This window comes from Phoca vitulina, unplaced genomic scaffold (genome assembly GCF_004348235.1).
Source record: "Phoca vitulina isolate PV1807 unplaced genomic scaffold, GSC_HSeal_1.0 scaffold14, whole genome shotgun sequence".
NCBI classification, from domain to species: domain Eukaryota; kingdom Metazoa; phylum Chordata; class Mammalia; order Carnivora; family Phocidae; genus Phoca; species Phoca vitulina.
This window is the reverse complement of record NW_022589717.1, coordinates 7,713,473-7,736,713: the sequence shown is the minus strand read 5'-3', so window position 1 is coordinate 7,736,713 and position 23,241 is coordinate 7,713,473. Positions and strand designations below refer to the sequence as shown.

Genomic DNA, 23,241 nt, shown 5'->3' with positions numbered 1-23,241 from the left:
TAATGAAGAAAAGTAGAAATACCAGGTTTACAAAATGAAAAATTTTAAAAACCTCCAGTCAGTGGATAACTTTACTGAGAGAAGTATTATTAGCCAAAATAGAAAATGATTTTGCCCAACGAGGTCATTTCCTTAAAACCTAAGCCTGGCAGTTCGTATCTGTGCCGATCTGTTGTGTTTTCTGCCCCATGAGAAGCCGCTCCAAAACAGTGCCTCTGCTCTCAGCACGTGTGGCGGAGACCGAAGACCAGCCTGTGGCCCTGACGTGGGACCTCCCGGGAAGAGCTGCACTCGACCAGCTCTTCAGGGCCAACGTCCGCCACAAACGGCATTTGAAACCTTGGGGAACGAAACAGCATCGCGGTGAGGCCCGGAAACCAACCTCTGGAGCACAGAGTTTTAGAAAACCTGCAAAACCAGCACGTCATTTACATTCCCTCCATAATTCCACCTACCTAATGATTTTCTACACCTGTGTGTGTGGACACAAAAACCGCAGGCCCGGTTTTCACACAGCAGCACCCCCGTCCCCCACGTGGTGCCACGACGCGTCAAGATATCCAACCTGCACGCCGAGAGCAGCCTCTGCAAACAACACTTGGTGCGGCACCTCGTGGGTGTCCGTCCACCCAGCTGGCGCTCCGAGGACTCTCTTCTACCAAACACAAAGGCATCGGCACACCGAGCGGATCTCGAACAGTGCCCAGCTAAGGTCTCGCAGGGTCGGGAGGAGCCACAGAGGCGGCTCTGCCACCGGCCCTGAGAGTGCAGGTGGGAGGGTGGCCACGGCGCCAGGGTCGAGACTGGTGCGTCCCGGAAGGTGTTCGCCTGTGGGCAGAGCTGCAGCGCCGGCTTGGGGCAGGAAGGCAGAAACCAGAGACAAACTGGAACTGCCTTACAGCTCAGGCGGCCTTCCGAGGTGCTCTGTGATTGTCACAGCTGGGGCTCTGGTTATAATGGATACAATCCACCGGCTAGAGGTGTTTGCACTGGGCTCGAATCATTCCTCAGCAGCCTCAGAAGACCTGTGAGAACCTTGATCCTAGACCCATCCCCAAATCCCCTGACCATTCACAGAGCCCTCCCTCGTCCAGCCCGGAAACAGAGAAGGAAAATGACGCCATTACGACCAAGCGGATTACCTGTATGGAGGCCCCAAACTTCTCATTGCAGAGACTACACACCAGCGCCCACCGACTGCTGGGGATGTGAGACACCTTCGTGATGGGCTCCATCTTCTCGGGGCTGCCGATGCTCACCTAGAGGCCCAAGGAATAGCAAGACAGGGCGGCAGAGACCGTCAGACAAGCAAGAGCTGAGCACGGACAGCAGCAACAGATTTTCCTACAGACCTCCCGCCAGCCGGCGGCAAGGGGCACGCATGCACTCTCCTAGGGCAGGAAAACCCCTACTTTCGAGCATCTGGACAAGTGCAGGGGCCAGCTCTGGGCCAGCGGCAGTAGAGAACCCAGAGCCCGGTCGCCATGCTCCATGCCTTCCGTGCACCGGGGGCGGGGGGTCCTGTTGATAAAAACACTCAGATAACTGGTAACAGTCATTTCTCACCTGAGTGTTGGGCAGCAAAGATGGGTCTGTATCGACACAATGCAATCTACTAGACCTCTGGCCCACAACGAAGTGGTCAAGACCCAATAGCCTTCTTCAATATATTTAAATAGTTTGTGAACAATGAAGTAAATATATACTAATTTTAGTATCTCCCTCAGTGAAGAAAACCGTTCTCTTCAGTCAGAAAACATTACTACATTCAAAGTGGAAAATTCCCAAGATAAATAAGGCATCCTGTCTGCATTCAGCCTGGATCACTGAACTGTATCCCTGTTAATACCAAACCATGAGATCCGGTGCTACCAAGACTCCAATCCAAATCATTCCCAGATAATTTTCCTCAGGAGGAAAAATGCACCAAAATCACACACCAAAAAAAATGCTTGAAATTTGAATCACAAATGATAGTCTCATAGTGAGCCATGCAAATTAAATTAGTCAAGGTCTGGGACTTGAAATAAATTAGACCAGACCTGAAATTAGAAAGAAAATCACAAAAATGTGACCTAAGGCAGTGGTTCTTTAACCATCCTAGTGCTGCACGGACGGCTCACCAGGCCCAGGGACTTAGGGCTGACCCCTGGGGAAGGCCAGAGCGAGGCCATGGCTGTCAGCGCCGCAGGCCCACTCCCGGGAGCGCGCGTCAGCAGTGGGGGATTAGCTGGGACACAGTTCTGAAGCGAAGTTTGAACACAACCACCTGAGAGGCCAACTCACTGCTACTCCCAGTTAACACTCCCACAAATTTATATACCACGTCAAGATGACAGTACGCCTGAGATACCGTTTAAGAGGGGGTAAAAAAGATAGCAATTAAAAGGTGTCTTTTTACTCATCAGCTGCAATTCCCCGTATTTATGAGCGGCTCCCCACCCCCACACCCAGCTAAAAGCCCGTAGTACTCCTGAGCTAGGCTCCTATTAAGAACCACATCTAGGGCACCTGGGTGGCTCAGTTGTTAAGCATCTGCCTTCGGCTCAGGTCATGGTCCCAGGGTCCTGGGATCGAGCCCCGCATCGGGCTCCCTGCTCAGCGGGAAGCCTGCTTCTCCCTCTCCCACTCCCCCTGCTTGTGTTCCCTCTCTCGCTGTGTCTCTGTCAAATAAATAAATAAAATCTTAAAAAAAAAAAAAAAAAAGAGCCACACCTACCTCAGGGATCCACAGAGCACAGCTGACATGGACCCATTTGGTGCCACTGCGGGTAGGCTTCATGGCCCCGCCTTTCTTGGGACACAGCAAGCACTTTGGCTGAACCCCCAGGGCACACGTCCGGCAGAGCCAGCTGCCCTCAGGGACCTTGAGGATTCCGTAACAGGCCTGTGAAGACACAGCACATCCCCCACGGAAAACAGAGAAACAAGAAAGATTTATTTTTCCCCATGTATCTATCAATTTAAAAAACACCTAGAAAGATTTGAACAGAACAGAACAGAGGTTCTCCCACATCCACCCAGCTGGAAACACTCTCCCTTCAGCAAAAATGCCAGGCAGCCTCACAGTAGCAGCCAGGAGGTATCTGGGATCTTCGGGGATCAACACATACTTATTTACCAGAAGGTGGTCCTGAACACTCCTGGAGGACAAAAAGGTTTACAGAAAATCTGCTTTGCCCAATTGCTACAGGCACCTATCTACACGAAGTTTCTAAATAGCGGGCAGTAAATTCTCAAAACACTCCATGAGGCTAAGTGGGGGAAGCTTTTCCTTCTCTGATTTACTGATGTGGGTGGGATACAAAGGGAGGGAAAAACGCACAAAGCAGTGGAGTCTCCAAAAGCTGTTCAAGGAGATGACCTCTGAAAGAAGGAAGAACTACGGAGCTTCTGCATTCCCACAGCTAAGCAAAATCCCCTCACTAGACCCCACCACTCTCCCAAGTGAACACAACAGGCACAGAAAAATGAGACCTTGTAGACAAAGAGAATTTGGTCTCTTCAGCCAATATTTAAAACAAAGCCTGCTTTGCACAAGATGGCAAAATTACACAAGACAACATAAAACTGTTGAAATCGAGGATTTTACCACTCAAGTCATTAAGACGGTTCAAAAAGAGAAAAGTGAAGAAACAAAACCAGGATGGTACCAGGAGCACATTCGGAACCTTTAAAAACACCGAACTGTTCAGAACTTTATCCTTAAATGAACCAGAAGTCAGGAACCCGAGAGACACAGTAACACAGCTCCAACCCTCCAGACAGGAAAACACAGCTACTCTGCAATCTGAATAGCCCGGACCCAGAAAGGAAACCACAAGCATGAAGAGAGGAGCGAAGTTAAGTAACACCGAGATCGGAGCTTCGGAGCCGTAGGTCGGTACCATGAGTGAGCCACTGTCAACACAGACTTCCCAGAAAAAAAAACTTCTAATAGGGCTAAAAGACACTATTAAGGTTTCAAACACTAAAAAGGTCTGCATCAGGCTTTCTAGAGAAAGTCACATTTGAAGAGAGAACTTTCTTTTACTGGAAAACCAAGTCTACGCTAAATTAAAAGATTAAATACAGTATGCCTTCAAGGGAAGCCTTCAAGAACCTCCCAACAGGAAGGTGAAATGTGAGGGCAAAGGGGCAATGTAGCATGGCAGAAGGCTGGGCACGGGGGGGGCGCTGGGGGCCCAGGGTCCCAAGTCCCAGTTCCAACGCTGTTACTAAACCACAGGGGGCCCCAAACGGCCCAACCTGACGTCAGTGAGCCCATTTATAGAACAGGGGGTTCAACTAGTTTTCAAGGAGAACCCTTGCTCTCAAAATTCTCAGGGAGGAAAAATAAGTAAAATGGCATAAAAAATACTGAAGCTTCACCCAGGAAAAGAAAACCAGCAACAAAACGGCAACACTGGTAGTCACAGTGATCTTGACACAACAAAACCACTTCGAGAATTCTGTTATCCCAGGGAAACTTCCCAGATAATTTGAAAATCTAGAGCCAAAAGGTAGCCTGTAACATGACTAAAGCAAGAGACCGTGGCCTCCCATCTCCTTGTCAGGATGAACTGACACAAGGCCACCGGTGGTGACATGTTCGGGCAGAGGGGAAGCCCAAGAGGAAGACGTATTAGAAGGAATATGATCAGCAAGAACTTCACAGAACAAACTTGATTCTTCTTTCTGAGAGGTCACCCAAAGAACTATTCCACAGGAGTCTTTAAGTTTGTTTTAAATCTCAACAACAGATGGATAGCCTTTTAAATCATGAGCGTATATGTGAACAAGTGTCCCCAGAAATCCAAATTACTTCATTATTGCATTAAGGAATACAGAAGAGAGAAGAAGAGACAGAGATGGTCACAGCTGTTAAAATCGACCAGTGCCCATCCTTACTGAAGTCGGAGGATTTACCTTTCTGTGGATGGTAGCAAGCAACCACCAAATGCCAGTGGGCATCACAAAGGACAGGAAATAACATTTAAGAAAAGGAACCTCCTTACTCTTCTTTAACATCACAGTTTTTATATAACACATTAGCAAATGTTATGGGTTGAACTGAATCCCATATAGTTACGAAGTTATCCTAACCCCAGTCCCTCAGAATGTGGCCTTATTTGGAAACAGGGTCGTAACAGATAATAATCAGTTAAGATGGTGTCATACGGGAGAGTAAGGTGGGCCCCTAAATCCATTATGACGGGTGTCCTTAGGAGAAGGTAGCCATGTGTGAAGACAGACACAGGAGGACACCATGGGACAACAAAGGCAGAGACTAGAATTGTGCAGCTGCAAACCAAAGAACACAGTAATTGTTAGCAAACCACCAGATGCCAGACAGACGCAAGGGAAGGATTCCCCCATAGGTTTCTGAGAGAACATGGCCCCGCCAACACACCTTGATTTCACACTTCTAGTCTTCAGAACTGCAAAATAATAAATGTCTGTTATCCACCCTGTTTGGGGGATTTCGTTATGGCAGCCTCACAAACTCACAGCAAACTAACTACACACCTTTTAGAAACTGTCCTCCACCCCCCGCCCCAGTGTTCATCTCTAAACTCAGCTGTGAGAGCCAGGACAGAGGGGGCTCATATGTTCCTTTGAAGTAAACCTTACTTCTTATGGATAGGAATAAAAACATGTGAGGGAAGAAGATTTCCACAGAGGATCCTATTCTTCCAGTTATATAAGAAGTAGCAGGAAATACTTCAAACACAGTAAGAACCTATTAGGAACAAAAAGATGTCATCCATTGAGCACACTTCTTTCACTCACTTAGGACAGCAGGAAAATAGACCCCATCCGGGGTAAAACCTCTGGCCTCCCTGGCGGCAGGTGAGCTCACACCCCAGGCGGCTCCGTTCTTTCTGGGCCTTACTGCCCACGTACCTGGTGCACACAGATGTTGCATTTGTCACAGAACACCATCTCATTGCCGTCCTCACCGTCAGGGGACTGACACACATCACAGACAACATCTTCATCATATTCAATGCCCAGCCCTTCTTCAGTCTCTATAGCATGATTCATATTGTCATAGCATCGCTGTTCAAATTCCTCCAGGACCCTTTCCATGGTGTATTCATCTAATTCAGGCATTCCTAAAGGAAAAATGCCACAAAAACATTTTAATAAAACCATATTAATAAATATTACAGTAAGACATTATTAGTATATTTATATTTACAATGTATAAATCATCTTATAAATAAATCCATCCTGAGTGTCCCAAACATTTTCTACTGAATGCCTCTCACACTGTTCCAAAGAAGGATCTTCAAATTAAAAGGCAGAAAGAATCTTCCATGCAACAGTTTGTTACTTATGGTCAGGCACTGAGATGTAGTGCTGTAAGTAGAAAAGCAAAAGATAAATCCTGAAAGGGTTTAAGGATATTAAATACATATATTGTTAAACTACCATTTCATTGTATTATACATAACAACTAACATGTAAGTGACTTCAAAACATGGGGCGCCTGGGTGGCTCCATCAAGCATCTGCCTTTGGCTCAGGTCATGATCCCAGGACCCTGGGATAGAGCTGCTCAGTGTGGAGTCTGCTTCTCCCTCTCCCTCTCTCAAATAAATAAAATCTTAAAAAAAAAAAGGGGGGGGAGGGGGCACCTGGGTGGCTCAGTCGTTAAGTGTCTGCCTTCGGCTCAGGTCATGATCCCAGGGTCCTGGGATCGAGCCCCGAGTCAGGCTCCCTGCTCAGCGGATAGTCTGCTTCTTCCTTTCTCTCTCCCTCTGCCTCTCTCCCTGCTCATGCTCGCTCTCTCTCTCAAATAAATAAAATCTTCTAAATAAATAAATATTTTTTTAAAAACACCATGACCATATATTATGGTTTGGGTGTCTTCTGCAAAACATTCATTTCTCACTGCTGAAAATGTTGCTCTGAGAACAGATTTCACTGTGAGCACACAAATGTTTTTAACTGCTTTATCCCTCCTCACCCTCTGAATTTACTAAGTTGAGATGCATAGTTAATCAGACACATGAAAGACACATGAAACACAAGGAATGTCTGAAGCAAAGGAAACAGCTCATTGTGAATCAAATAAAATGCATTCTTATGCAAGAATGATCAAAAATAAATTTCAAGTGGTTATCGTGGTTACAGTAGTGGTGAGGTAAGACTTTTATTTTCTTCCACTTGTGGATATATTCCAAACTTCCTACAATGAAAATACTCATGCAGAAAGAAAGAAACAGGCTATAAAAATATTCTAACAGAACATGTAAGTGGCAACAAACAATAGAAAGGTCACTAGAGCCAACTTTTATGCTCTAATGACTCTGATAAACATAAAACCATCAAATTAACACTTTTTAAAAAATTTGGAGAACACATCAGAGCTGACACCGTGGTAAGCTCTAAGCACATATTCAAAAAAGCCACCTATCCATCTCTCACACTCTATTTACTGGTAAGATCCTCCACAGCCTGGCCAGGCACTTACATCTCAATTCTTGCTACCAGTTGTGAAACCAACACTGGCTTTGAAAATACAATCCTATGCCTTGTAATTAAATTCTCCCATTACAAAGACCAATAAAAACTAAAACATCTTAAAAAGCATATGTTCACTTTATGTTAGACATAAATTGCCAAAGTATTCCACACTACCTTTCCATCTGGTGAGTTAGCCCCGCACGCATTACTTAAACCACCCGCAAAGGCCCCAGCATCTTTGGCCGTACCCTCTGCCGTAAGACAGGATACCGAGCCAGTCAAGTGCATGACACGGGTCCTGACACAGCTGCCACAAATTAGAACTTTATAATCTTTGAAGCTAGAACTGAACGGTATTCAGTTCCAAGAGAGCTCTGAAAACTTATGAACAGACTGTGTAAAACAACCTCCTGGCTTGCTAACATCCTGGCCACTAACACCTTTTAAAAGCAGGGACCAGGAGGAAGGCACTGTACTTTGTCAAAATACGTGAGTGATCAAACAAGGAGAAAGCAACAACCTTCCCGGCTCAGTCGGCACTGCTGCTCCCATTCAGCGGGCTGGGAGCAGCGAGGCAGCCCAGCAGGCAGCTGCTGTTTGCAGGGCCCTGGGCGAGGCTCAGGGACTGATCCGCAGCAAAAGCAGTCTTTGTCCCTCAGGGCTCTGAGATCTGCCACCAAGCATTCTGTAGATGCTCCCTGGGTGCCAAACCGCCAACAGACCTCTCTGCCACCTCTCCCCGACCCAGGACCCACAGCACTAATTCTAACGAGTCCTCAGAGTCTCTCACACCGAGTCCAGACTTGACCTCCGTGCGCCTGCTCATCACAGCCCTTCGAGCAGCACATAGCAGTCAGAGGCGGCAAGGAAACCTACGTGCCATCCTGGTCTTGACACCGGGAGGCGCAAGTAAAACAAGGTACAGAAGCTCCGAGCGGTGGGTACACACAAAAAGAAGAACTCATAGAAAATAGACCACAATGGGCAAAATGTTCAGCCAAGCGGGGGTTTCACAGAAAGAAAGCAGGACAGAGGTGAACCGGTAAAAGGTAAAAGCACTCTGGGTTTGGAGCAGGACTTGAGGAGAAGCACGGAGGTAAAATACAAGAGGTGTATTAGAAAATGGTGAGCTTGGCTGGCATGGAGTTTACTGTGAGAAACAACAGGCCACAAGAAGAAAGGATCTGAATGGCATTGCTGGAAAACACCACCAGAGCAGGAAACTGTGTGGACCAGACCCTCCTGTCATCTTGGGGAAGTCACTTCATTTCTCTGGGCTTCGGTTCCCTTGAGGTAAGTAAGGGAGGAGGGTAGATCAGGGCAGAGATGGGGAATCCTGCCTCCCACGCCCATGGAAAATGTCGTTCTTCAATCCCCCCACGCTCTCTACAAGCCTCTCACAGCCTCAGTCCCTCTGAACACAGGTGCCGTAGCCAGACACGCGAATCCCGAACAAGACCCTAGGATTCTGAGACTGAAGCGAGGATGGCGCTGGCCTCACCGGGCGACGCTGAGGAGCTTCCACTACACACCCGTATGCCGGAAAGTCTTCTCTAGTCATCATTCGTTAATAGAACAATATAACCCACGGTCTCTCACCCATCTCCTTAAATTCCTCATTGGTCAGCTCCAGCCACGCAGCGTCCATGTCGTTGAGGTCGTAACGACACACACTGTCGGCCAGTGTCCGGATATCAACATAGCCCAACTCTGGAGGCTCCGAGCCCGGCGACACAATGTATTTCTTGGGCCTGATGAACATGAGGGATTTCTCTTCAGACACGACCCTAGTTAACAAGGAAACAAAGCAGCCAGGTTACCCTTCCTGCCACATGAAAGCAAGTCTGTCACAAGGCCCAAAACTTGCTTCCACTTCCAATGCCCTAAACCCCAGGTTATCACCAGATAGACAGGCTTAAAACCCTAATGTCATTGCTAATAAAACTAAGTGGGATTCATTAAAGCCCCCACGAGGGAAACAGATACGAGTGAAAACACTGAGACATCCTCAACACCCGCTTTTTCCCATCGGCTTCCCGGGATGCTGCATGGGCTGCCCTGATCTAGGACAGCAGCTGCCCCGACCCACCGGCAGCCCCGAAACACTGGCCCCCTGGGTTTTGAGGGTTCAAGACTAAATCACTTTCCACCGATCAGGCGTGTGCACCCTGCTGAAGGCCTAGCCCCGGGCTCTCAACAACACACGGCAGAGAGCCACAAAGGCAGGACCTGCACAGCGGGGCACTGCGGAACCAAGGGGACAAACCCGCCACCTCTAATCGTAAAAACCAGACTAGGCCTTGTCCGTTAGTAAGCAGGCTAAGAATCCGAGAGGCCTAGCCAAGTAGGGGACTCTCCCAACACACCCTTGGGATCCCAGGAGAGGAGCACAAGCTCCCACTTCTCCTTACACTGCCACCCTCTCCCCAAACCTGGAGTGCCTTCTACCGCACCCCACTCGAAAGAAATGTCAGCACACAAGATGGAATCCCTCCCAATTTGGAAGGAAGGGCGCTCTTCCTAAAGACACAGCCCCGCACGTCCACACAGTTCCTCCCCCACGTCGCCATGTGTCAGCAGCAACAAGTGGTCCGAAGAGCGTCAGAGTACTGTCATCTACCTCATAATTACCAGACTGAGTTTATCCACAGGACACTGAAATAGGCAAACCAAAAGGAGTTCTTTCTCCAACTCAACCAAGAGCAGGGTTTCAGCTAAATACTCCATAAGCTGCTCTTGTGCTGGGCTCCCAAATAAAAAAATGATCTGGCGAGTCACTCCTGGATGGGGACTGCCAATGCTGAAACAGCTCGTGCTGTGCCCCAGAGGTAGACTCAAAAGCCAGCACAGTGTTTATGCTGCAGAGCCCAGGACTCGGGCCTACGGAGCCATCAGAGTGGTCATTTAAACCTGCACACTTATGGGGACATTTGTCACAGAGACCCCAAAACAGTAATAATCAGCAATGGTACAAGAGCCCACTTCACAAAGCTGGCAGCTGACCGACAGCACGGCAGAGAAACCAAGCGCTAGCCAAGCACAGAGGCCCCAAGCACAGTGAACAAATGAGCGAACTGGCCCCAGCTCCGCGCGGAGGTAAGTCATCAAGGACCCGGGCCCACAAGACCCTTAAGGGGAAAAGTGCTTTATATGTCACTCCAAAGAAAGCCCGGCAAGAACAACTGGGCAAAGTCCACCCAGGGGAGAACTCCTCAAACGTCCCTCCTCCGAAGGCTCCCCTTCCACATAACCATGACCTGGCAGGCCTCCTCACACCTGCCTTCCTCCGGAGGTGGAGCCCATCCCTGCAACACCCGAGAAGCCAGGCACTCCTCTCCAGTAGAACTGGTCTCCAGGGTGAACACGAGTGGGGGTGGGGTGAGGGGAAAAAAAGCAGCAGCTGTGTAAACATCCACATTTCCCTCCCCCAACCAGTCACCTCCCCAAAATGTCTTGGAATTTGCCCTCCTCTCGTAAGAGAGCAGCACCTTCCCAAGACGGCTGGAATACTAAGTTTCGAGGCCCATGGCCCACAAAATCACTACCCTGTGGACCTAACGTGTGTTTCTACACATTTCTGTGGCCACTTGAGGCCCCCGGTTATTCCACTGCTCTTCTCAGGCACCTGTCAGGGCAGAAAGGCAATGGCAGGTGGAGAGGCACGTCTACCTGGCCACAGGCTGAGGGATGGTCCCAGGGCTCACGGGCACCTGGACCCCTTTCTCCCACTCCTGTCTCCAGGGATCTGCCAACACATAGTACTCATCTGGGTTCAGCTGATAGGAGTCATGCAACTTCATAGCGGTGATCAGGTCTGTCCTAAACACCTGGAAAGGGAGAGAAAGGGTCACTGACATTTCACATTTGCATTCTGACTCCCGAGTGCTGGCAGCTGCAGGGTCACCATGGAGCTGCCGTGGAACAAGCTCACTGTATCAGCAGAGCCCGGGGCTGACCTACAGCAGGAACCCCTCGGCCTGCCACGCCCTTGGTCTCTCAGGCTGGGGAGGCAACGGCTCTCACTACCCTCTCGCTTCCTCAAGCCTGCAGCACCTCTGACTGCAGAAACCTCATTGTCCTCCCCCGAAAAACTCTAGGAACTCCCAATTCAAAAGAGGGCTGCTGAGATTTCACTCAAGGGTGCTCTTTTGGTAAATATTTAAGAAATAAAACTCCACGAACCATGCAGCGCAACTTCAAGCCAAAACCCGGAACTACCAGGGCCTCCTCCCCCATACTCCGACCGCCACCACCCAGGGCACCAGGGCCTATGGCAAGGTATCCGGGGAGTCAGGTCCTGGTTGACAGGTGCCACACAGAAGTACAGGTGGGGAAAATCCGGGAAGGAAGCAACGACAGACCAATGGGTCAAGTCAGAAAAGGGGCTTGTAAAGAACATGTTTACCCACCTTTACCTGGCATAACTTCTATATGGGAGGCAGTATTTGTGGGGAAAGGAGGAGGGAAGGACAGAAAAAGAAAGAAGCAAGCAAGCAAGCTACTCTACCCTCTCTTCACCCCGCCAAAAACAGACCCACAAAACTCCAAAGTATCCTTTTACGGAGGGAGCTCCTCACCCATCATCAGAGGCAAAGAGGAGACGAGTGCAAAGGTGACCCTCGCATGGCTGGCCCTCCGACAGGGCAAAGAGCTGGAGCGCAGGGCTGCCTGCCGGCCGGGGCCTCATCCTCAACCCGCCAAGCTCCCAGGGCTGCGTAAGAAGCTCGGACCCTGGCATTAGCGCTGGCCCGAAGTTGTATTTGGCACGGAGCAGGCCTGCATCTGTAAGCTACACTCTCTGTTTACGCAAGTCACAGTGCTGAACTCTCTCTTCTTGGGACAGGGAGTTCTTTCTTATGCTGCGAAGCACAGTTCACATTATATGCCTGCTAACAGGTCCATATTTGTTTTTCCTGGTGGCTTTTCAGACTGGTGACCACTTTAATAAACTTCACCATAATAAAGTCTGAGGGCAGTGTCCGAATAAAAAGGCCATTTCTCTGGCCTGCCATTTTTTCGACACGGACTTTTCCCCAGTATGCCACTTCTTGTTTCTCAAGTCCCAGTAACAAGCAATAACCTGGGGGTGCACCCTCCACAAAAGCACAAGCAAGGTCAGGTTCCCATGCAGCACTGAGCTCCCTGAAGCAGGCGCCCAGCCCAGGTGCACAGGACCTTATCACCCATGCCCTCTTACCCCCAAAAGAGAAAAGTCCTTTAAAACAAAAATCACAGGTCTACATCTTCAGGAAACCAATTAAAAAACACATTCCAACTAAGCCTTATAAGTAAAAAATAAGGGAGTATGCCAAAGAAGAAGGAATTATCAAACTGAAGCAACAAGATGAGAAAAGGCAGCCCACCCTTCCTTTACTGGAAGACTCGGATGAGGACAGTCAAGACCTGAAACAGATGCCCTAAACGGACTCGCCAGTCTCTGGCAGAATTCGACGTTAGTGCTAGCCTACGTATAAAGTAGTATGAACTAAGAGCTCAACTCAGAGAATTTTAGAAAAAACATCAGAAACAAAACCCGAGTCAGGGACCAGGCCGGTGCCATCCATGCTGCTCAACCTCCCTGCTGCGCCTGGTGCCCATCAGGCCCAGTACTAGCTCCCCTATCCGAGCCCCCCGCACCTCCGTCCTCTTGTCCTGAAGTAACAGGAGTACAGTGTGAATGGGAGTACACTGGTTGTGGAGGCAGCACAGAGAATGAAAGAAAAAAAGACAGGCAGAGCCTCTCAGATCCCAGAGAAAAGGAGGGGAGCACTGCAGGTTCAAAATGACAAAGGCCTGGGAAAATGAAGGCAATAAAACGGCCACCTTCCCATGAAGGTTTGATCTAATGTTAGGTGTCTCCTGGGATGGTTTTCTACGATTTTAAAGGATATATACTACACTTCCTCATGGAGAATGTTATTCCACAACTAAGAACTCCTACACTCCCCAACACAGCGACCCCCAGCACTCCCATTACAGGCACAGGAGAAGGAGCACCTGGTGGGACCCAGGCCTCCGCCCTGCAGCTACAGGACGAGGTGCTCTTTGAAGCCGTCCCGTTCAAGAGGCACACAAAACAAGGGGCTGAGCCAAAGGCTCTCTGCCCCGCAACCGCCCACCTGAAAACTCTAATAGAACTAAAATGCCCTTTCTGCAATCATCTAAATCCTCAGAGCCCGGCAAAGGTTGTCAAAGAAAACCTATCTCAGGACTGGCAGAGGCCCCTCATCAACAAAGGCCAGCAGAGAAATGCACCTAAAAGCAATTTTAAATAAAGAGACAATAGATAATAGGTAGGTAGGTAGGTAACAAAATGTGGGGGGAGCAGGGAAACAGAAGATGAGAAACAAATCGAAAAAGAAGGGGAAAAAAGCCTTAAACGTAATTGCCAAAACAAAACTCCCAGAATTACAATGGGTTGTTGCCAAATAAGCCACAAATTCATGGCCAAAACTAACTTGAGGCTGGCAGTGACTGGCAGAGCCGAACCCGCTGATCTCCTGGCCAGAGGAAAAGTTGTTGGGAGCCAGCGAAGATGAAACAGAAAAGGAAAAAAAGAATATAATTAATAATAATAGCTAACATTTACTACTGAGCACTCTTTTAAGTGCTTAGTATGTATTAACGTCTGTGTATTAACCCACTTAATCCTCACAAGAATCCTATGAGGCAAACATCCGTGTCATCCCCATCTTACAAATTTGGAAACTGAGGCACAAAGAAGTTAGATAACTTGCCCATGATTGCAGAGACATCAGTATCAATCAACCAGGTGTGTGCCCATCATATGTACTCATGCACACGGTAGGACATGCACAGTCACACCATCATTCAGGAAATACCTCTGAAGGTTTTCGATCTTCATGTCTGGAGCACGAACCTCTCCTGTGCTGGGATCGGGAATTCTGTGACCAAGTAGTTGAGAGGCCTAAAGACAAATATCCAAAGAGGAACAATTTAAAGTACACAAATCACTGAGTGTTCACGGGGTTTGGGTTTTGTTTTTTTTTTTTCAAGATTTTATTTATTTGAGAGAGAGAGAGAGCGTGAGCACTCACCAGCAGGAGCAGGGGGGCGGGGAGCAGACTCCCTGCTGAGCAGGGAGCCCCAGGCTTGATCCCAGGGTCCCAGGATCACAACCTGAGCTGAAGGCAGACACTTAACCAACTGAGCCAGCCACCCAGGCGCCCCCAACAGGGGCTTTTTAAACCAAATTCAGCAAGGCGCATCTCAGCACCTCCCCAAGACATAAGCCACAATGCTCCTCCACTCCCAGTACTTACTTAAACCACTCACTTTCCAGAGCAGGCCTAACAAGATCACTCTGGTGGCTCACTGTGTAGCCCGGTACAGCACACAGGAGGGGGAGGCCTTTTAAGAGCATCATGCATATGAAGCCTGTACTTCTTAAGAGGTTCAGAGTCTCTCACATTGGTAAATACAATTTGAAAAACATTTGACTGAGTTCTGAGTAAACTTTCTAAATGCTAGATTATGTTAAATCATAATGCCACCCCTAAAACAACAACAAAAAAAGTTTTGACACCACAAAACTTAAGAACTTAGCATGCCCTGGAACAGGGAAGCTCAGACTACACTAAACTAAGTGCTACAGCCAAATAACTTTTAAAATTGCCTACTCCCCTTTCCCAAAAAAAACGCCAACTGGCTCTTTTCTGTGTCTTTCTTGCACAACTAATGCTCTGTTATCCAGCCTCTCCCGCACCAGGCCACAGAATCTGGAAGCCCTACCAGGGTACCCATGTCTCCTAACTACCACCATGTCTAAGCTCCTCTCAGGCCTAAGACCTCTTTGCAGCACCAACTCCATCCTGCTTGAGATGCTCCCTCCAGCTCGGGTGGCAATTCTCTTTCCTGGTGTCTCCTCGGTGGTCCTTCAGCCTTCTATGAATCCTGCACACATTAGTGTTTCTCCTTCTTGCTCCAAGTGTTCTCCCCAGGGAGCGCCCATCCCTGCGCTCGGTCTTCCCAATGTGCCCAGGAGACTGTCAGATTTGCATTCCCACACTCACCTCACCTCCCAGCCAAGCTCCAGGTCCACGTTCACCTTCAGGTAAGACATTAAGCTCAGGGTTCCTTAGGTCAATCAACTCAGCATGATAAAAACTGGACTCAACAGTTACCCAAACCTGTTATTCCTCTTCTATTTCTACTTTGATGAATACCACTACCATTTCTACTAGAATTCAGAAATCTAACAGTCATCCTAAACTCTCCTCACTCAGGATACATCCAATCATTGGCCAAGTTATATCCAATGCAACTAACAATAATACCTCAGATCCCAGCCTCTTTTCTCCCCACCTCCACATCTGCCTCGTGTCGCTTGTTTTATTGGTCAACCGCAGTGGCCTCCTGTTTGTGGGTACCATACCACCACCAGACAACTGAAACAGCCCTCACAACTGCCCCCAGTGGGTGCTGAACTTCCTAATCACTCACCTCTACCCTGAACACATACTGTACTGTTTCCCAGAAATTAACAAACCTCCGCAAAAGAAAAGCCCAAACCTGAGGGAACTGCCATTCTACCAGTAAAATCATTTGCCACTCAAACAGGAAGCTTTTATCTCTGCAGATTCCAGAGACAAGGGACACAGAATCAAAGCACCCTTAAAACCTTGGAGACATTAGGAAATAGATTCTGCACATAAGCCTATCATCAGATTTGCAATGACCAAGACTAAAGGAGATTTCCAAGCTCCTCTCTGACAGGGAGGATGTGGGCAGTACCCTTGATCACCAGTTCTGAAGGCTGTTACTGGCTCAACTGACTGCTGTTAGGTTAGCAGAATTAGATTTCCTACAGGTGACCCTACTGTACTGTTCAGTAAATATTTTAGAAAATTCTTCCTTAAAGAGTAAGTATGTCTCTTTAGACTCCAACGAATAAGAATGTTTCACTCCCACATTGAAAGAAATATTCTGGGCACACAGGGATGCAAACCCAACTTGCAGAAGTCCTCAATCTGGTCCCCAGTGGAAAAAGGAAAGACAGAAGCCAAGGCAGGAACCTGGAGAGGAAGATTGGCCTCTTTTCTCCTCTGGTCCTACAGGCCCTCGTCCGGCCAACCCACAGGCTGAGAGAGAATAGACAACTCTAGAAGGATGCCCAAATGTTCATGGAGGGGAAAGAAGAAACAGGGCAAAAAGGTATGGCCCCTTTCCTTTGAATTACTATGAAAAGGGTTATAAATATAAGAAAACCAGAAATTCTAGAAGAATCATTCCATTGCTATACTTTGAAAACAAACAGAGTGAGGGGAGGTGAGTTTTTTTTTTTTAAGATTTTATTTATTTATTTGAGAGGGAAAGAGAGTGAGGGAGAACAGCAGAGGGAGAAGCAGACTCCCCACTGAGCAGGGAGCCTGATGCGGGGCTGGATCCCAGGACCCTGGGATCATGACCAGAGCTGAAGGCAGACGCTTAACCGACTGAGCCACCCAGGCGCCCCAGGGTGAGTCTTTATAGTCAAATAGTTTCAGAGTTAAAGCAGAAACAACAAATTTGCTCATTTTGTATGAAGTTTTATTTAAGTGATCTCTCCACCCAACGTGGGCTCAAACTCACGACTCCGAAATCAAGAGTTGCATGTTCCCTCTTTTTTTAAAGATTTTATTCATTTATTTGAGATCGAGAGAGAGCACACAAACGGGGGGCGGGGGGCGCTGCTGTGACTCGGGGCTCAATCCCAGGACCCTGAGCCACCCAGGAGCCCAAGAGTCACATGCTCTTCTGATTGAGCCAGCCAGGTGCCCCCAAATTTGCCCACTCTTGGTTTTTTTTGACACTCTTGCCTCTTCTTAGGGATCTGTCAGAGTCCCTCCCAGGTAGTTTCCAAGGTTCCCAGGAAGTGCACAGCTTTGCTGGCCAAGAACACAACCCAAGTAATGGCAATCAGTAAAAACTTTTCCTAAGGCTGCTTTTATATTCTTGAAAATGGGGTCTGTGCCACATCTGCTTTGAAAACCAGGTATCCAAAGATGCTACAAAGGTGGTATATGATAAGTTTATCCAAGGGAAATGCTGGCGCACCCAGAAATAGTCTGTTTCTCTTCCTTCTAGTTTAACTAATGCAAAAGGAAGAAGAGAAAAAGGAATCTATTAAGCTCACTTTGCAGAAAGGGAAAGACTGGGGAAAAGGCAAGATTTAAATTATCACTGACCAAAGGAATGTTCATTAAAGCCAAAAGCCAGTAATCACCCAAATAGCCACAAACAAACTGAATGAGTAAACATACAGTGGTATCCATACAATTTACTACCCAAATTATGGTATATCCATACAATGGAGTACTACCCAGCAATTAAAAAAAAAGAGTTACTGATATACACAACATAATGTTGGAATCATTACGTGGAATGAAAGAAGCCAAAGAGTACATATTGCATTATTCCATTTACACAAAACTCTGGAAGATATGAACTAATCAATCTATAGTGACAAAGTAGATCAGAGGTTGACTAGGAAAAAGAGAGAGAGGAGGATTATCCTGAGTGTTATGATTTCATGGGTATAAACATTTCAAAATGTATCAAAGTGCATACTTTAAATGCATGCAGAAAATAAGTGATGATTTTCTATCATGCATGAACAGCAAAGGAAAAGATAATGCTCCACTTCACTTCACACAGGTAATTTGCATAAAACCTAGAGTTTGCTGCTGAACGAGGTGAGAATCTGGACAGAGAACTAGAGGACCCTGCCATGTCCAACAGCAGGTATTTGTTGCTGATGATCTCTTTTCTGGTTTACTTGCTTTTAATCACTGTCAAGAGCCATCAGGCACAAGACACAGGTGACTACAACATACAGTATACCTAAGTTGGTGTTGTGCACACAGCAGAGTCTCAAAAAAATTAAGTGGAAAAAAATACAGTGTTGTTGAGAACAGTCATGCTCAACAAGAATCACCACCAGTGTAACTCAAGAACTGAAGGTGGGAGGCACCAAGAACATACCCGTTTTACTTATTAGAAGATAGCTTTGGTTTTGTTTTTAAAGATCGACTATTTATTTTAGAGAGGGAAAGACAACACAAGCGAGCGCAGGGTAGGGGAGTGGAGAGTCTCAAGCAGACTCCCCACTGAGCGAGGAGCCTGACACAGGGATCGATGTCAACCCTGAGATCATGACCTGAGCCAAGATCAAGAGTCAGATGCTCAGCTCAACCAACTAAACTACCCAGGCGCCTCTAGAAGATAGGTTTAAAAAAAAAAAAAGATATTTGAGCTCTAGGAAAACGAGGTCATGGAAAATAAAGCAAGAATGCATTTAAAGACAACTTGCTGGGGCCACTGCCTCTTGAAAGGAACGCACCAACATCTACAGGGACATTCACGGGAAGCCTACAGGCCAGAGACGCAAGTCTTGACAGTATTATACCAGTTCTCTCTACAGCCATGCTCTCTCTCCAGGGAACCTCCCAAGTGGTCAAGAAGCTCCCAGAATATTATTCAAGCGAAATAATTTGCACCCCCTTTTAACTAAAAAAAAAAGTTATGTTACAGAATTTTAAGATTTTATTTATTTATTTGACAGGGAGAGGGAACACAAGCAGGAGGAGTGGGAGAGGGAGAAGCAGACTTCCCGCCGAGCAGGGAGCCCGATGTGGGGCTCGATCCCAGGACCCTGGGACCATGACCCGAGCCGAAGGCAGACGCTTAACGAACGAGCCACCCAGGCGCCCCTACAGAACTTTTCTTGAAGTATGTTGGGTGAAAACAAACAATGTAACCAGAACGGAGAGTATTTCAAATACCACAAGGACCAGGAGATAGTGATTTACACTATAGCCACCTGTAAGTTCTTAAAAACCATGTGCTAAGATCACATTTGGTTGCTGCTGTATTTTGTTTTTGTTTTCAGAATGTTAACATTTAATGGCACACTAAGACTATAGCAAGTAAAATTCTTTTTTATTTTCTTATTGCTTTCAGGAGGAGTTGGGAACTCTAAAAATTTGGCAACGATGTCTAAAATTACTTAATTGCCCATACACAAGAGAGGATTACCTAAAGTTAAGTCCACTCTAGTGACAAGTTTAAGTGACTTTAAAAATTCTGGACATGTACACCATTTAAGAACAATTCTCTATTTAAACACTGGAAAGAATGAATAGAGAAAATATCCTGTTTTAATATCCCCAAACTCCCACTGAAACAGAACTCTGTGGGGGTAACAATAAAAGTTATAAAAGGCTCATAGATCACAGTATCATGAGCATGGACCCTGTACATGCAGAGCACTCAACCCTGTTTTCGGGTCCTACTAGGCAAATATCTCGAACACTCTCCTTTGAAATTAAAAATAGCCATGCTTCTTGCCCTAGATCCAAAATAAGGAAAAAACTCAAGAGTAAATCTAATACCCACAGCACACACTCCACTGGTAACTTGTGTGTGATAAGCCAGGTTGCGGAGCGCATGCGAGGTTCAGAAATTGGAATGAGTGGTGGTCTGGGTGTTCACACCACCACAAAATGCAAAACCTCACCACCTCCCAAATGCCGAATCTCCTATGTCTCCAACACTGCTTGGCTTCTAGATACTAAGTAACCAGGCTGGTGTCTTCAGGAATGTTAAACCAACTTAACAAAGTAAGGCACTTAGGACCAATGAGTATCGAGTCCAGTAGGTCAACTGATGTCACAAAAGTGCAGACCCAAGACACACCCCTATGCATTACTTCAAAGCTAGGGACAACCCAGTGCAAATAAAGCGCTGCTGTGGAAATTTCCACCAGAAAGTAAGTAAATTTAATGTGGTTATTATTAACTATTTGCTTTAATTGCATGATAGAAGACAAGACTCTCACATAATTGCTGTTTCTAGCAGGGGCTGACCCTACACCTCCCACAGCTCCTCCATCCCAGCATAGCTTAGCTCCACTGTCCAACTCACTTCCACATTCCACAACACAAAAGCTTCATGCATATATTCAAAAAACTGGCTCAGGAATGTCTCACCATAAATACACTTGGGCCTTTAACCAACTGACACACACGTGCTTCACAGTTACCCAGTGCTCCTGCCAACGTCCAAGTCCAATGGCTACAGAAGACCAGTCCATGGACTAGTTTTGTGCTAAATGCTCCTCTAGCCCAAGAGGATGCTTGCTCTGCCTCTCAAAGCCAAGCCACAAGTCGGGTTTGAAAAGAGGCAAAGCCATCTGTGTGTGTCTTGAAGAGACTTGTGTTCAGTACACATTCTGCAATATTTGAACCAAAAACCCCTACATTTCAAGAATGCCTACACAATCCCTTAGTGTCACAAGATGCAACTGATGGGGGAAAAGAACAAATTAAAAGTATAGTCAAATATGAATGGAAGTGGAAGCAGAGTTAACTTTTATGCAAGAGAGAAACCACCAAAGGCTTGCATGAAGGTAACCAAGCACAGCCAATCGAATTAAGAAAATGAAGGCAAGTTATTCAAAAAATGTAAGGAAACTCACTAAATGCAATGAGACATGGGGCGCCTGGGTGGCTCAGATGGTTGGGCATCTGCCTTCGGCTCAAGTCGTGATCCCAGGGTCCTGGGATCGAGCCCCACGTCAGGCTCCTGGCTCAGCGGGGGGCCTGCCTCTCCCCCTACTCTTGCTCTCTATCTCTGTGCCTCAAATGAATAAATACTAATTAAAAAAAAAATAAATGCAATGAGACATAAAGAGGTACAAGGCAGAAAGTTACGTTTCATCCACTAAAATTCTGGTCCCTCTTCATTGTTTATCTGTAAGCTGGAGAGCGCCCAGAAAAACAGAAGTCCTCCTGTAACTTTATGTTTACCCCTCATCAACCTGAATTACTAAATGCAAAATCAGTAGGTTTGAATTTTGCTCAGCACTCTTTGCTGCGCATTCATCATCATGGGTGATGGAGCAGAGCTCAGCTGGTAACTGGAGAAGGCGAGAAATGTTTCGGGGCCAGTACAGGTGTGGAAAGTAGGCGACCAAGGAGGATCCCCAAGGTACCTGGTTCCAGACCCCCAGCAACATTCCAGGCCTTCCCACAGGGAAGTCAACACGGCCCTGACAGTTAGGAAATTCAACAGGAAAAGCAAGCCCTGCTTCACAACTTCAGGAAAAACTTTAAAGTACCAGCACACTTCTCTCGTTATTTGTAAAAATTTAATTTCCCTCTGGGTCTTTGAGAGGCACATTTAAAAACAACCAAAAAAACCCAAAACATCATTTACATTTGGCTCCCTTATCCTAGCCAAAGATCCCATATTTTGAAAAAAAAAAAAAATGTGCCAAATGGACAGTATTCATTAAGTAATATTTAATTCTTATCTTACTTTTACAGGGAAAAAAAAAAAAAAAAGGATGGTGGTCAGAGCTGTTAATTGGCCTGAGATAACAATCCATAATTCCTGCCAAAAGAAGGACACTCAATGCTTTAATTAGCCTCTGCAGCTTTATTGAAGATAAAAATGCAATCTCCTTCAGGTTTTGGAAATACCAACAATAGCTGGTGGATCCCATTCCCACATTTGCCAAAACTCCTAAGGACAGAGCATCCTGGGCTGGGAAGCAGGAAATGAAGGGCTTGTTTCCCTGGGCCACACCCTGGCACAGTATGTAACTTCAGAGACTGGCGAGGGCCACCCAGTCCCAGGAGCCCAGCAATTACAGACACAGCCGGCAAACACCCCAACGCTACTTCATCCAACCGTAGGGCCAGCCCTCCACAGGGCACCTGGAGAAAGGCTTCCACAGCTCCGACGGCAGCTGGATGAGGGCTCGCACTGGCACAGAAAATGCCCATCCATCCCCAACTGTAAATACCACACCGGTATTCCCCTGGATCCGGCCAGCAAACAAAGCGAAGGACTCCAGCCCAGAGGCCAGCAGGGCCCTGCCATGGCTGCGGCCGGTGTCGTGGCCCCACGCTGACGTCTGTGGCGGCCTCTCCTCCACTTGGACAAGTTCTGCATCAGACTGGCAACTGCTGCCAAAATTCGGTCAGGGCTGGAGGCTGGAGAGGCTGGGCAGTGGCCACTGCAGAGACCTAGCCCTTCTTGCAATCAGGGCTTTCCAAGTGCCCAGACCCTCCTGAGGGCGGGCCCAGTTCCGTGGACCCAAATGCAAGGGCAGAAAGCACCCCATTCACACCACCATGGGCTGACACAAGACGACAGGCTCCAACACAAATAAGCTGGCTGGTGCCAGAGGCCTATGCTGTGAAGCAACTGCCCTCAGAGAGGGTTGGAAAGGGTATTCCATGGCGTGGATATGTACAGATCGTTACAAGCTTTGGCATTCCAAGGTTCTTCATGAGAGCTGTTTGTTTACTACTATCATCGTCTACCGTAACTACCAACTCATTAAGCCCAGTCAGTACAGTCCTAAAGCATCAACATATGCTTTATACTGAACCAACTATATGACCGAAGGATGGCCCGCCTACCTTCTAGTAGAGCTATCATGATTTCCACATCTAGCCTAGAGTAGGACAGAACCCAGCTTTGCGGTCTACGTAGTTTAACCCTCCAGCACTCTATAAATATTAATGCTCCTTAATGCTCTGCCTCCACCTTCTTTAGGGAGGCCAGCACAGATAGGAATGTATTAAAAGGAAGAAGGAAATGGCTGTCACTCCTTTAGTGAACTAATTTTGGTGAACTCTGGGCACTCTCTTCCTCCTTCCTTTCTAACAAGAGTTCTGGGTGCAAATTCCTATTTAGATGAAACACCTGGTCTTCTAGAGCTGTTACATGCTTAACTGTGTCCCCCAGAAATTCATATATGTGTGTGTGTGTGTGT

At 47.1% G+C, this 23,241-nt stretch overlaps 1 protein-coding gene across 7 annotated transcripts in view; it reads right to left on the bottom strand.

Moving 5' to 3' along the window:
• JADE1 (jade family PHD finger 1) overlaps nucleotides 1–23,241 on the bottom strand; it is a 57,459-nt gene that overhangs the window by 14,023 nt on the left and 20,195 nt on the right. For 6 of the 7 annotated variants that reach the window (XM_032412831.1, XM_032412830.1, XM_032412834.1 and 3 more), the window contains exons 3-9: nucleotides 14,297–14,382; nucleotides 13,913–13,954; nucleotides 11,124–11,281; nucleotides 9,054–9,241; nucleotides 5,887–6,098; nucleotides 2,720–2,887; nucleotides 1,143–1,259 (exon numbers count right to left, since the gene is read on the bottom strand). In XM_032412831.1, the coding sequence (XP_032268722.1) occupies nucleotides 1,143–1,259; nucleotides 2,720–2,887; nucleotides 5,887–6,098; nucleotides 9,054–9,241; nucleotides 11,124–11,281; nucleotides 13,913–13,954; nucleotides 14,297–14,382 (971 nt within the window). The remainder of the gene's footprint in view (nucleotides 1–1,142; nucleotides 1,260–2,719; nucleotides 2,888–5,886; nucleotides 6,099–9,053; nucleotides 9,242–11,123; nucleotides 11,282–13,912; nucleotides 13,955–14,296; nucleotides 14,383–23,241) is intronic. The other variant, XM_032412829.1, reaches the window with a different exon arrangement.